This window comes from Amblyomma americanum, chromosome 8, assembly GCF_052857255.1.
Source record: "Amblyomma americanum isolate KBUSLIRL-KWMA chromosome 8, ASM5285725v1, whole genome shotgun sequence".
Taxonomy (NCBI): Eukaryota; Metazoa; Arthropoda; class Arachnida; order Ixodida; family Ixodidae; genus Amblyomma; species Amblyomma americanum.
In genome coordinates this window covers 407,812-422,898 of record NC_135504.1, presented here as the reverse complement: position 1 = coordinate 422,898, position 15,087 = coordinate 407,812, and the positions used below count along the sequence as shown (strand labels likewise).

The 15,087-nt window shown below is 46.7% G+C and overlaps 2 protein-coding genes and 1 pseudogene across 6 annotated transcripts in view; 1 reads left to right on the top strand and 2 right to left on the bottom strand.

The window, feature by feature from the left end:
- IFT46 (intraflagellar transport 46) overlaps positions 1-4,587 on the bottom strand; it is a 73,823-nt gene extending 69,236 nt beyond the window's left edge. For 2 of the 5 annotated variants that reach the window (XM_077633575.1, XM_077633576.1), the window contains exon 1: positions 4,286-4,587. In XM_077633575.1, the coding sequence (XP_077489701.1) occupies positions 4,286-4,318 (33 nt within the window). In that variant the 5' untranslated portion in view covers positions 4,319-4,587. Of the gene's footprint in view, positions 1-3,176; positions 3,230-4,285 lie in introns of those variants that run through there. The other 3 variants (XM_077633580.1, XM_077633579.1, XM_077633577.1) reach the window with 3 other exon arrangements.
- Positions 4,588-8,616: 4,029 nt separating this feature from the next.
- The window catches only part of LOC144100745 (small G protein signaling modulator 3 homolog), a 66,395-nt gene continuing 59,924 nt past the window's right edge, over positions 8,617-15,087 (top strand). The window contains exon 1 of the mRNA XM_077633574.1: positions 8,617-9,017. Coding sequence (XP_077489700.1) covers positions 8,951-9,017 — 67 coding nt within the window. The 5' untranslated portion in view covers positions 8,617-8,950. The remainder of the gene's footprint in view (positions 9,018-15,087) is intronic.
- Positions 10,818-14,478, bottom strand: LOC144100747 (uncharacterized; annotated as a pseudogene).

Below are 15,087 nucleotides of genomic sequence, written 5' to 3'. Positions count from 1 at the left end.
GACACTGGCGTGGCGCGACAAAGCAGCCATAATATTTCGAGGTCAGATTAGATGTTAATGTGGGAACACTGTAGTTGATTGCTGGTAGCGATAAGGACGCCTCCTCCTCGGACCACAAAACCCAATATTGGACCACAAAACCCAATATTTCGTGCTTAATGGGCGCATTTTTAAAAAGAAATATGTTTTAAAAAAAATGTCGCTTCGACACTAAGAGGTTTTTTAATGGCACTATGGAAACCAAAAACTTTTTTTATTGGCGTCGTGTGCTGTTGCGTTTTCGCTACTATGGCTTTTGCGCACTACGTTTGCGCCATTGTCGTCTGCGCCATGGACGGAACGGGACATCCTAGTAACGCCACTCTCTGTTCCTGAAAAAAAAACGACTGTCCCGCATCAAGTAGCTAATCGCCCCATGATTCATTGAGCCCCTATGGTGGTTGAGGTGCAGCGCCGCCAGCTTTCCCTCTAGTTAAAGAAAAACTATACCCCGATCAGCAACGAGGAATACGTGAGGAGCAAAGCCGCAAAACAGGACGGGACTGAGGCAGGCGACACCATAGGGCGGTGTATATTGTCGCCTGCAACACCGGTGTGTTGTCGCCTACAACACCGCCCCGTGTTATAGTCTGCCTCAGTCCCATGCTGTCACGGCCGGTCTTGAGGGAAGCGCTCGAGACCGGCCGTGTTCCTGTTTTGCGGTTTTGCTCCTCACAATGTCCTACCAACTGGCCTACAACCAAGTCCTTCTAAGAAACGAGGACTAGTTCGCAGGGCCCCATAAGATGCGGCGCAGGCCAATGGGCTGCCGGAATAGGTGAACCGCCCAAGACTCCGCGGGAACTGCCATTCTTTCAATACAGTTTTTACCAACCAAACAAACTATACGTCCTAAACGTGTACAGTACCCCCACGGCCAAAGATCATAGAGTCACCAAACTGATCGCCCTAACTGTGAAAGAAGTCGGAAAGCACGCGCTAGTTGTGGTTGGAGACTTCAACTCCCCGCATCAAGCTTGGGGTTACATAACAGCCACGCCGAAGAGCAGGGAATTATGGAACACCATTCAAATAACACATGACGATCCTATTGCACCATAATCGGCAACAGTGTCTCCAGGGACACTAATCCGGATGTCACGTTGGCTCGCGGAGTACACAAAGCTGACGCTCTGTAGTGATCACTACGTCATAGCTACCACCATAGGCACACCCAAGGTTAGGCCAAAAAAGCCACGTCCCATAACAGCCTGGGATGAAATAAGGACTTTAAGACAAGAGCGGCAAGCCGGGCGGCCTTTGAAGATCGTGGATATCGAGGCCTGGTCGAGTGCGCTAGCATAGGACGTAGAGGGGTGTACCAAAGAAATCCCAGAGGAGCTACAAGAACTTGAGGTAGACAGTAGACTAGCCAAACCCTGGGCAAGCAGAGAAGCAATAACCTCGCGAGATGGCGGAAGAACAATTAAGACAAACAGGAAGCTCATGCTCAAAATAGCGGAGCTAGACAAAGCGATCGAGGAACACAGCGAGCAACTAACCAGACAGCAATGGGAGCAAACATGCAGCCAAATGAGAGTCAGACTAGGCCACCGTCAAACCTGGCAGCTTCTGAGGCATCTGCTCAATCCAAACGCTAGCACATTTGAAACGCAGAAGAGACTGGCCATCGTCTCAGAACAGTACGAAGGAACCGATGCAGAGTTACTCGCACACGTAAAAAATACGTACTTCCCCCAACACCCGCGCAGAACTCTGCCAGAGTACAAAGGCAGCAAAAACGACGAGATAGACGCGGACCTAACTGTAGCGGAAGTCAGAGCTGCGGCTATGGAACTAAAAACAGCACCAGCAGCAGAACTAGACAGAATCACAAAATAAGACGTTGAGAAACCTAGATCAGGACTCCATAGAAGCACTCACCTGCTATATGAGCAAGTACTGCAAAAGCGTGAAATACCGAACTCGTGGACAATAGCGAAAATCATCCTCACTCCGAAATCAGGCAAACCGCTGAACCTAGAACACCTAGACCAATCTCTATGACATCCTGTGTAGGGAAGCTACTGAAACATATATAATGTTAAACAGGCTCGCAAAGCACATAGAGGGAAACGAGCTTCTACCAGCAACGATGGTAGGCTTCAGACCCAATCTATCTACGCGGGACGTCATGTTGCAGCTCAAAGAACACATTAGATCTGGTCCCCGATACCCCGGCTACAGACACCAGAGCCGTCTTAGCGTTGGATCTGACGAAAGCTTTCGACACGAAGCCGTGCTATCGGGGTTACAGGCTATCAACCCGGGCAAAAGAGCATACAACTACTTTAAAGACTTCCTCTCAAACAGGCAAGCGATCGTCAACGTGGGAGACTTAGCTACAGACAAAATAGAACTAGGTAGCAGGGGCACCCCGCAAGGGGCAGTACTATCAATGCTCCTATTCAATTTAGCCTTGCTATATATCCCACAACACGACTAAAACAGATACCAAACCTATATCACAGCATGTACGCAGACGATGATATTCGGATAAAGAAAGGCAGCGACGCGGAAGTAGAAGAAGCGTTACAAGCAGGTGCCAACATATATAGTAACCGAAGTTGCTAAAAAAGCCAGACTGGCCTGCTCTGCTTCCAAATCCGAGCTGCTCATCATCACCCCCCATGGGCAGGGAAAGTCATCAAAACAAAATAAAATTCAGGATAGACAATCTCGACATACCAATGGTCAAAGAAGTCAGAATCTTGGGATTGCGACTGCAAAGCAATAGGCAAAACTCTACTTCATCAGAAATATGACAAACTACGTTGGCCAAACAGCTAGGCTCATCAAGAGAGTGACCAGAAAAAACAAATGACTAAAAGAAAAAGAAACGATAAGGTTAGTACAAGCCTTTGGGCTCAGCCGCATATGCTATATACGCACTCCCATATCTCATACTCACGCAAAAGACAAGAAATATGATAGACATTCTAATACGCAGGGCATACAAAACGGCTCTAAGACTACCACCCAACACCTCAACAGCTAGGCTCTAGGCCTAGGCGTGATCAATACGGCGGAAACACTCATTGAGGTGCAGTTGACAGGGCAGATAACCCGACTGTCCAAAACTGCAGCCGGCAGAAAAATTCTAGAAAGTGCCAACGTAAAATGCAGGCAAAACTCACCTCAAATCATGGATCTTGATGGGGAGATAAGGGAATGCATCATAATACCATCCCTCCCAAAAAACATGCACCCTCTCACAACATCAGCAGAAGGAATGTCCGCGCGGCAAATGTGCACAATCAACTTAAAGACGACAAGTCAGTGCATTATGTCGACGCTGCCGAGTATAGGCCCAAAGAGGCATATGTTGTGGCTATAGCTGACCACAAAGGAGAACGCATAGCAGCTGCGACCATACAAGCGGAAAGGCCGGAATAAGCAGAAGCAGCAATAGCATATGCCATGTGTTTAAAAGTCTCGCAGGGAAAGACCATAATAGGCGACTCAAAAACTGCTATAAGTAATTTCATAAAAGGCATAGTACACCCCCCGGCCGCAAAACTAATTAGCAAATGCCGCACAGAAACTGGAATCAAACTAATATGGGCCCCCGCACACTCAGGCCTCCCAGGAAACGAAAAGGTCAACAACATAGCCCGAGAACTAACTATCCGGGCAGGACCAGGCGCGTTCCCAAACCACGGGGCCAGATCAGCGAGGGACTATCTTCTCATCTTTAGTGAAATCACGACTTTCTATCAAAGGAGCAGAATGGAATACCCTCCTCCCAGCCCCACGCTCACGCAAGAGCAAGCAACCACCCTCAGGCAGCTCCAAACACACACATTCCCCTGCCCCGAAATACTAGCCAAAATTCACCCAGGTATATCTCTGCAGAATGCAAAAGCTGCGGAGGGTATGCCAACATCAGCCACATCATGTGGCCCTGCAGTATGAACCATTTCAGCCGAATAACAATTAACAGAGGAGCAGTGGGAGAAAGCGCTGCGCAGCTGGGACCTGTGGCAACAAAAGTTGCTCACACAGAGAGCTGACCAGGTCGCCGAGATACAAGAGGTCAAGGCCACCAAGCGACAGTAGCCCACCTGCGCCAGAAGGGAGCCTTCTTCTTCAAAGACTGAAATAAAGTTTATTCTTTCTTATCCACCAAAGCCCAGTTGATCATATGGTGCTTGCCAAAATCCGTTGATACTTTTCTCCACCAAAATCAGCCGGTACTTATGCATGTGTACACTCGTACGTGTTATTCAAACCGAGGAAGCCTTACCTTCGACGCTGCTTGCGATTCCTCTTTAGCCATAGCTGATACCGATGGGATCACGAAAGCCTTTAACGACAGCGAAAATTTTCGCGCTACAACCACGCTTTCAGCTCGTAAACATCCCTGTCGCCTAGGCAACTATAGCCGCCCGTACGTGGAAGGGGAGTGGAAGAACGTGGAAATGGAAATGATGTTGCCATGCGTTATTGTCCGGTTTTCGATTAATGTTTGAACGGATAGAGTGGTTCTGTTTAACCTCAACGATATAGTTTTTTGACAAATATGTTGCACAGCACGAACATGGCGTCTCATCCATATGTCTGTTGACGCGCGTTGACGCCACGGCTGACGTGCTTAACGTGCACCTGGGTGGTGTTGTCCGTGCTCTGCCGTATTTTGGGGTTTAGAAACACAGCCATAGATGGATGGATGGATGGATGGATGGAAGGGTGGGTGGAAGGTAGGAGCATCCCCTTTGAAACGGGGTGACGGCGGTCGGCACCATGCTTAGCTTTTTTCTTTATTTTTGTTTAACTATAGCTTATGGCAACCTCTGTGGCCAAAGTACAGTGAACTAGAATAGGGGTAGTGTGCTCACTGGCCGGGCAGGAGTGAAGCCGCCGCTGTCGCTAAATGGCGGCGGCGGCGTTGTGGCGGCGCTGCTGTCGTATTCACTTTAGGAAGGCAGGGAAAGCGGTCCCGGCGTATACGGGACAAAATGCCGTGTTACTGCCAAAAGATCGTGCTTTCGTGGACTAAACTAGTTTTCATCATGTGTGTTGTTCAACACTAGCGGATGAAGTTTAATAATATCCTCATTCGCGCGAAGGCAGGGCAGAGTCAAGCGCGTGGAGCGCAGGTGCACAGCGGCCGCTACTTTGCTATTCCAAGAACTCAACTGAAATTGCGGAACCGACGCTCCGCATCATCCGACCAGAGCGACTTAAAAGCATATGCTTAGAGCATACCAGTTCTGCTACGGTGTGTCGCTTTATTCCCGACATTAAAATAGACAAATATCGCTTCAGGTCAATGCTAACAACGGTTGTGAAACTTCACACATTCTCGCCTATTTAACTCTGGCGTTCCACTGCCACGCAGTTCATTTCGTGACTCGTTTTTTTAGTGGTTTTTTTATTAAAATAATAGTAAAAAGGAAGGAAAATATTTTTGCTAGCCCCGGTATCTGCCGTCAGTACTGATCGAAGCACATGAGCTGAGGCAGCGGAAATAAAGGATAGCAGGCAGAATGGAGAAATTAAATGAAAGAGGTGAGGGGACAGAATTATTTTCGAATTGCCTGTACATACCCGTTAATTTGAACTTGCCTGCTGTAATTCCTCTGCCATAGCATCAGCCTAACGGTGTTCAGCGCTGATTTGAAATTATGGTTTATGCATGGTTTATCGGGGTTTAACGTCCCAAAGCGACTCAGGCTATGAGGGACGCCTTAGTGAAGGGCTCCGGAAATTTCGACCACCTGGGGTTCTAACGCGCACTGACATCGCATAGTACACGGGCCTCTAGAATTTCGCTTCCATCGAAATTCGACCGCCGCGGCCGGAATCGAACCCGCGTTTTTTGAAAATTTGAAACTAAGCAGTACACGAAGCCCTTCATCTTCAAATGGGGCAAAGACAATTTTTTTATATTGTTTGAGATAATTAAGCACACAGAGAAAGCAAGTGTCACAGTAGTTTAGCTACGACTCAACTTCAAGGGCTTGGCCCGTTCACGTCTGCCAGGCCTCTCAGTGTTCACTCCTTTCACAAAAAAGTGAAGCCTCATGACTACGATGTAAAATTTTAAAATTAACTTGGAAAGAACTTCTGCGTGACGATGGAAACCAACCTCAATCTTTACACAGCATTGCCTTGACCACATCCAGCACATCAAATATCCTCTCTCAATGGAGGTTGGCTTTGGCTGCAGCATTCTGTAAAAAGGTCCTCAAGCTTAAGCACAGAATCAGAGCTTTGCGGAAGGGTAGATGAGTCGTATACCTTGTCGCAGTATTTTGCGTGCCCTGCAAGTTGAAAACTGTCATCAGTGCGCTGGCATAGTACAGGAGGGCAATGCTGCTTTCACACTTTATCTTTACGACACATTTTCGTGCTATACATAGCCTGCAATGTGAAAGACTATTAGTGAGTCACTCTTGGCTACATGCTAACTATGATCACGACACGCTTCAGCCTGATCAACCGGCATCTTCGCTATCATTCCTGCTGGCATGCGACGAATATCCAGCGTCGATCTTTATCGTCCGCATCAAGCAAGGAGGCCAAATCTTCATGGTTTCCCTGAGAAATGCGTTTCACCAGGCCAAAAATGAAAGGCAGTTTACTATGATTAAAAACTGCGATTATGATTATCAAAACTCTAATTAGAAACCCAGCACGTACGCTGAAGACGGCTACCTTCGGACCATCTTTCCTGTAGGCATAGCCGGTATCGAAACCCTATGCTGCGCGGAGCAATGGTTCTGCAAGCGACCCGGCATTTTTTTTTTCACGGAACAATCTCTCAATCTATTCAGGATGCCACATATCCTTGCATTAATTGCCACCGCCGCCACCGCCGCGGTGGCTTATAATGGTTCTGACGCTCGGCTGCTGACCCGAAGGACTCGGGTTTGATCCCGGCTGCGGTGGTCGAATTTCGATGGAGGCGAAGTTCTAGAGGCCCGTGTACTGTGCGATGTCAGTGCACGTTAAAGAACCCCACGTGGTCGAAATTTCCGGAGCCCTAAGCTTCTACGGTGTCCCTCATAGCCCGAGTCGCTTTGAGACGTTAAACCCCCATAAACCAAACGAAACCTTGCATTGCAAGTTCATGGGAGACGAAGTAATGTTGTAAGCACGGTACTGAATCGTACAAAGCAAGCACGCGAAATGAGCACAACAAACAACAACGACAAAAAAAAAACGACTCCCAAGCGCGTGACCACACCGATTTGTGCCGCGGCGACTACAGGATGGATGGGTGGATAAGGCTGAACCCTTTAAATCAGGCGGTGCTCAAGCCACGTACTTAGCCATGACTTATGGAATTTTACACTTGCCTTGATTTTAGCCGCAAATCAGATAACATATTCGCTTGGTTACTTCTACCCGCTTAAAATCTACTTTCCCTTCACTGTCATTAAACCCCAATGCCTTGGATAAATCAGCCCCGCTGCTTTGCACTGTAGGGTGAAGCCCTTTACAGAAAAGTATCGAGTGTTCAGCCGTTTCCTCCTCCTCTCCGCACGCAACGCACAACGTGTCTATCTCAAGGCACCTGACTCTATATGTCTTAGTCCGCAAAACTCTCGTCCTGCCTCAAACAGCAAAGAGCTTCCCCTACAATTATCATAGATATTTTCTTTGACAATTTCTTGCTTAAAAATCCTGTATGTTCTCAGTGCTGATTTCGTCAGCATCCCTGTTTTCCACAGAGCTCTCTCTGTTTCTTTAACCTTTTTCTTAACCGATAATTGCTGATTTGTCCCCCTACTGCTGTACAGATATTTCCAGATTTTCTAGTTCGCTTTCCCCATTTCCTGCCAACATTCCATATATACAGGTATCTCAAAACTTTCCTAGCCCACTGCTTTTTCCCCATTTTTTCTCAATCGCTCCTCAAATGCTATGCTAGCTTCTCTGCTGTCGAACGATGCCCATCCCATATCACCCTGTACCCCCTGATTTGGTGTATTGCCATGTGCTCCCAAGGCTAGCCTCCCTACGCCACGTTGTTTAATTTCTAACCCTGCTTGAACATTGGTCTTATGCACAGGACCGCATTACCGAAACTCAGGCTAGGAACTATCACCCCTTTCCAGATCCTTCTTACCACTTCATACCTATTGTAATTCAACAGTGCCCTATTTTTCATGAGAGCTGCATTTCTACTCGCTTTATTCATTACATATTTTTCATACTCTGTCAGATACTCAGCACCGTTATTTATCCACACCTGTACTCATCCACTGCCTATAGCGTGAACTCCTGTATTCTATGCTCGCCGCCCTCATCATTAAATGTCATGACTGCAGATTTTTCCTTACTAAACTTGAAACCAGTAACTCCTCTCTCTGGCAGATACGCTGCTGATACCAACGGGGAAACAGTGGGGCGATTGTCAGTGAGCTGGAAATAGGACCACGGTGGAAGTGTCTTTAAACGATGAAGTTTGAGAGACTGTTTTCGAGTTCTATTGGCCACCCGTTGGTCGATGATTTCACTGAGTGTATTAAGTGAAACCTAATCAATCTCCCTCTGTACCACAGTGTTCGGAACGGCGGCGGCACCTAGCGGACAAGTGAGAAACTAAAAATTATCAACACCGGAGGCTTCACCTCAGCCTATGGAGACGCGGCGCAGTGAGCACACTACCCAATAATCTAGTTCAATGTAGCCAAAGGCCCAACCAGCCAACTCGACATTCGGCCGCCAGCAGACAGCGCCGTCCGCTCCGTTGGCCGCGCGGACATGTCTGACATATGTCTCATGGAACTATTGGCTGTTCGCGTACGTCGACCGTGAAAAAGTCGCGTTTGGCGTCTGGAATCTGGAACAGAACATCCTCTGAAACTCTCCGGTGCGTCAGTGAAGCCGTCCGACGGAAGATGCATTGACCGGAACCATCTCCGGACAAGCGTTGCTGATCGAAGGCTCCGCTGGGAAAATGGATTTCGCAAGGTCTGTTTTTGGGGGTAACTCCACCGAAGGCTACAGCCGAAAAAACACGGAAGGTGAGCAAAATTGGGCAAGTTTATCTGATGCCGCCAAGCGATATATTACGCGTCGGGCGCATGGTTTAGTCTCCCTGACCGGCGACTACGGTGCATTCTCTCGTGTGTGTGATACATACATGGCGAAAAGTTGCTTTTGCTGTAATGGGCCTTATTGATCGATGTTGTATCGTCCTCTGTGAGGCACATTATATAAGCATCGCACGCGATAGAGAAATGCGCCCGCAGGCTGCTCTTGAAGGCGGTCGCTATTTGTGATTTCGAAAACCCATGCAGTGCCAGCTTTTGGCGTACCGGTGGGGCACCTGTTCAAATTTTTTTAAGCACCTTCGATGTTTTTTTAGAACCTTTTTTAAAATGCGCAGGCGTATCTCAGAGACGCTCTTCTGGTCCTAAATAAATAATTATGAGTGGTTTCTCATGCACCCTACCACGGCCGCTTGATTCAAAGCGCGACCCTACTATTTCTTATTGTATGATTGAAGAGCAAGCCGCATCTAGCCTGAAAAAAAAAAAAAAAACTCCGCTGACGCGTTAATGCTAATACATGCTTATTAATTATAATAGTGCTTATCTGGGCACTGGGCGAATATGTTATGTAATCTAGTAGTACACAGCTCTTTAGTTAACTGAGCACGACCGGCTCTATTAATAAAGTCGGTCGTGTAATTGAGGGTCTACTGCACCATCAGCCTGCCGACAGCTTGGGGCATTTTATTCATTGAGGTTTGTTTGTCCTGAGGGTAAAAGTGATTGTTGAGAGGCTTCAGATGTAAACGTGACTGCACGTTTACAGTGTTTCTTAGTGTGTGCACAATTGAAGCGAATTCAGCATAACTTATTGGTGCAATAACAGTCAGAAGGCAGAAGAAACATACACATTCGAGGCTTGGGAGGAGATCGCCAGGAGCCTTCCGGAAAAAGTTTGCGCCTCATTCTACTTCATGTAGTTCACTCATTTTAATTTTGAGATTTCTCCTAAAGATAATTCATGTAGAATTAAATCACACTGCAGGCAATTTATTTTGCCAGCATTGCACAAATTGTGCACTACTTTGCTTGTCTTGATGCTGTAGATCGAAAATTGCATCACAAATTGTTTTATTCTGCTTTACTAAGCTGCAACGTTTCTTACCTGAATTAACTATAGCTTCCAATATTGTAGCTTGCTGTTATGTAACTGCTTTCTTTTCTGCCAGCATATCTGACAATGCAAAACAGATGGATAGAAACGAGTGGTGCAGGTGCTAAAATCAGTCCAAAGGCTGCATGCTCCATGCTCAGATGTCATAGCACCCACTGTCATTGGAAATATGGATATGTTTTTAAGCAGCAGTTTGGACCCTCTGCTTTATGTGAGCAAGGGTTCTCCAGATATTTGAAAGAATTTTAGTTGTGCTGGTTGTACCGCTACTCAAAGTTTAGTGGTTGTGGCAGTAGTTGCCTTTTGGTCTCTGCTCTGAGACGTTTTTGTACACATTTTTGAGCATGTGTGCAGGTAATTTGTCATTTATTGAGAGATTCGAAGTTGTCATGCAATGTCTGGAAATTGAGAAACCATCAGAGGGCATGGTCGATGGAACCGTTAAAAGAAATGCAGACAAGGTGAGGAGGAAGGGGTACACAGCTGGCATTTAATGCTAGAAAGGCAGCTTTTAACTGGGGGCTGTTTTCTCTAATGTGACCATATTCTATGGAACCCCAAGTCGCACGGAGGGGAAGGTGGGGGGGGGGGGGGGGGGGGGGGGGGGGGGGGGGGGAGTAGGCATACAGGTAAATAGGCGCGAAGAGACCATTCAACCATGCATTTTTATTTCAAACATGCAAAAGCCATTTTTGTTTTTCTAAATCAACCTGTGCGAAAAGTTTCTCCTTTAATACTTCTGGCTAGAATGTATTTTCATTAGCAAATGTTCCTTTTTGCAAAGATGCGCAAAGTATTGCTCGCACGTCATGCGTACATTTACCTTCAGCACAAGCATGACTTTTAATGTCGCCACTTTAAGCTGTCTTCTCTGCGGTCCATATCTTGTTCATGAGAGAAAACACCGTCTCTACCGGTGCATTTGGACCTGGCAGGCACATGCAATATTCCAGCACGGTCATCAAGTTCTCACAAGGCGCATCATTCTTCCCGAAGTGCCCGAGAATCTCCACCCAGCGTTCCCCAACAGATATCTTCTGCGCTTTCCATTCCTTAATTTTTTCAGCGGTCACATAATGTCAGACATTATTGATTTCATCAAACATGGCATTCTCATCAACAGTGACATGATTGAACCCTGAAGTTATGAGTTCTACAGTTTTCTGCACGTCATCCCAGCATGGGGATGACCCAAGCGAGACCCATAGAAGGCTTCTGACTTCATCAAACTGCTGGCACCATCGGTCAAGGTATGACGCGCAGGTTGCATAAAACTTCACCACAGTATTCACAACCTGTTCTCTTCGAACTTGTCCCTGTTCTTCGAGCTCTGTTGCCCTTGAGCGCACACTTGATGGCAGAAATGATTGCTCAAATCTTTCTCGCACTTTGGTCTGCAGCTGGCTTAAGGCGCTGTAGACTTGCACAGCTGTCTTCGCGTCTCCTTCAATTTGGAGTACAGTAGCTTCAAACATAGCAGCTTGACTATGCAGAAAATAGAGCCAGAACTCTCCACATGGGTCTTCGAAAACGACTTGATGAGAGACGGACACTTGTCTATGGACAAAAAAATATGCCTTTAAAGCTGGATAGAGCTTTAGGACCCTCTCAACAGCTGGTATCAATGCCAACCACCTGGTCTTGCTATAGCCCAGACGCCGCTGGTACTCCACTGATGCAAAATCACAAAACTCTTTGAAAGACTCCACCCTGACCGTGTAAATGTAAAAGTTCGAGTAGGTTTTCACAATCACAGCCTCAATATCCAATCTCAGGCAATCGGCAGCAGTCTGAACGGTTTTGTGCACTATGTGCGCAGCGCAGCCAATTCCAAGGATCTTGTGATCCATAGAATCTTGCAATCTCGAGAACATATTGTTCTTCCCGTTCCGCGCAGCACCACCAAAGTTGCAATTTGCGTTGTCGGCACTGAAAGCAACCAGCTTTGATGTAACTTGGTTGGCTTTGACTGCATCCATTATATATTGGCTCACCCTAGCTAAGTCTCACCTGGCCAGGTGTTAATCTGAAGGAGCTTCGTTTGCACTCCTGCAGCAGCGGTGAAATAGCGCACCATTACCTGGAGCACCTTCAAATCCTTGTGGTTGGAAGCATCACAGAACACTGAGATAAATTTAGCCACCTGCAAGTCAGTCTTCAATTCTTCGTCTGCAGACGGAGCAAGCACGTTCAAAGTAATCTCTTCTGTCTTTGTGCGAGTGCAGGAAAATTTTTCGTTGAAAAATTTCTGCAGAAGCTTTGAAGTGCAGTCCATTGATCGAAAGCTGTGGCTGTGAGCGATCGTGTGGATGGGGAATATACCCTCTGATGCAGCAACTTGGAGCTCCTTTTACCCGGCACGTTCCTGTCTGAAGAACCGGGTTACTGCACTGGAACTAGCAGCAGCCGACACACACTGCTTGTGCTTGACAGAGCTGATGTGTTTTACTATATCCGAACGTCCACCGTGAGAGACTGAAAAGTCTGCCCCACATGCATCACAGCGCACATCCGTCTCTGACTTAGTTTTCTCAATGAACGGGTACTCTTTTCCCAGCTGTTCCGTGAATTTGCACTTGCGTTTCGGCATTGTCGCCGGCAACACGACGAAACACGACGAAACAAGTCGAAAACAAAGCTGACAAAGCCACTACGAGGCGCCGTCAAGAAATCGGGACATTTGACCTTGATTATGGCTTCGGCTCGCTGGACAACGCAGGCCTCCGAGCCAGCACGGAGGCAAGCCTTGTCCACCCTATCCGGTATCCAGCTAGCCATGCAAGCAGACGGGAGTACAGTGTTCTAGAAGGCTGTAATGCGAGTTTGGGGAGGCCACGGTCAGGTGAAACGTTGGTCAGGTGGTGCTGCCGTACTGTGATGGAGACAAGGTATCTTTCTAGGCCGTTCCGAAAACATACGATTTGGAAAGCAGAAAAGGGAAAAAATAAACTTGCCCGCACCGGCATGTTTCAAAGGAGATGATCCTGAGAGCTATTTATCAACCAAAGCTTCGTTCAGGAAAGCCAAAGCGGGACAAAACGCCGTCCCACAAGTACCCCAGTGGGACACCGGGACCATGGCTGCAAAAGCGGGACTGTCCCGCCTAAATCGGGACGTCTGGTCACTTTAGTTTTCTCCCTTCATTACTCCCTGCTATATTTCTAGATGTTAGCTGGCAATCTTGGCTGCCTGCATACCTGACTAGTCTAGCATGTGCTTCAATTGTATTAAGAATTGCTCCATGAGGATCTTTATGGCCCTGGAAACTAGGCTATGCTTAGCACTCGGATAAAGAAGGGTTGATTTAGACAGACACACACGGTGAGCACTGAGCTCATGCAGGTGGTTTCTATTTTGAAAAAACGCTTCTGAGCTTGTTTGTGGTCATTTGCTTTCAAACAGATACACAGCAGAGGGCAGAGCAGCAGTCTTGTTCAAGATGACACATGTCCAGTGCGTGGTAAAGCTGTAGAAACAGTTGATCATCTTACGCTATAATGTGGCGGTATCCATGCAGATGTCGATGCAGGCACAGTCACTCTCTCTGAGGCCCTAGGGTTTAGAGATAACAATGGTCATGTGAATGAGTCTGCTTTGGAAGTTAGCAAAAAGCATTTAAGAGATTGGGGCTTAAAAGCAGGGTTACAAGGTCAGGATTAGAAATTGTTGGAGGACTCCCATGCTGCGCTTATAAATTGACGCGATAGCATACATTGTTTGGTGCTTCATCTGATGCTGATGCGGCTCTTTAGAATTTTTTTTACAAGATTCTTTTATTAAGACAACAATACTTAGCATGATCAAACATTGGCTTTCCATTCTGAGCAGTTTGACACCTTTGAACATATTTTTCACTTTTTTTCAATTGTTAATTAATCGATCAATTACACACTCTAATTTTTTCAGTGAGCATCATCAAGCATTGAATTTTCATTCTGAGCACTTTGACACTTGGAACCCCCTTTTTTCCAATTTTTTCATTTTTCCTTCCTTTACTTAATTACACTGATTTCATTAATCGTTGTCGCCTATTACACGCCAATCAATCATCAATGACTAGAACCACAAACTACCATGATACGATTTTTTTCATGCAGCCCTCGATTACTGCTGCACAGACTACTGCTATGCCGACGGCTTTTCGGCCGAACAAGCTGTATATGCTGTCGCGCAAAGATTGCACTTAAAGAGCGGGGCTAATTTGTAGACAGATTCTGTACATCGTTAAAGAAATGTAAAGAAAAAAAAAAGCCGAGCATGATGGCAACTGCCTGTTTCAACGGGGACGAGCTGTGTTGCCGCTTCAGACTGAGCCAGTTGCAATCCTGACTTCACTGCGCCAGTTGCAATCCCCTTCAGGTGGCGATGAGAGGAAACACCTTGTTGATGATGAAATCTGGGTTTCTTGATGACCCGGTGATTTTAAGTCGCAAACATTCACGTTACTCGAGGAAAGGAAAAGGTTAACTATTTATTTACAACATAAATAAAACTAGAAGAAACGAGCAAGGGGAAAACTATTTACAACATGACTAAACCGTTGATCAGACAAATTCAGGCACAGTTTCCCAGGACAACAAGATTACACACACCCGCACATATATGCCCGGCTGTTCAATCAGTCCACAAACACGCACACACGCACACACATTGCAGTTAATTCAATCCGCACACACAAGGTTAGGACACCAATCTGCACATTCCAGAATCCACCGTGCCAGATCGGTGCACCAAATTGGCAGAAATGATTTCTAACTGCCTACATCTCGAAACAGAAGTTCATGTTTCGTTGTAACATTGATCACAAGATTGGACCTACATTTCGAATTATCCGGCACATTGCTGGTTGTAAAGGCTGCCGCCACTCTCGGATCTACATTGTCACCCTCGTCAAGATCGACGAAGCTCACCAGCTCCCTGCGCTGT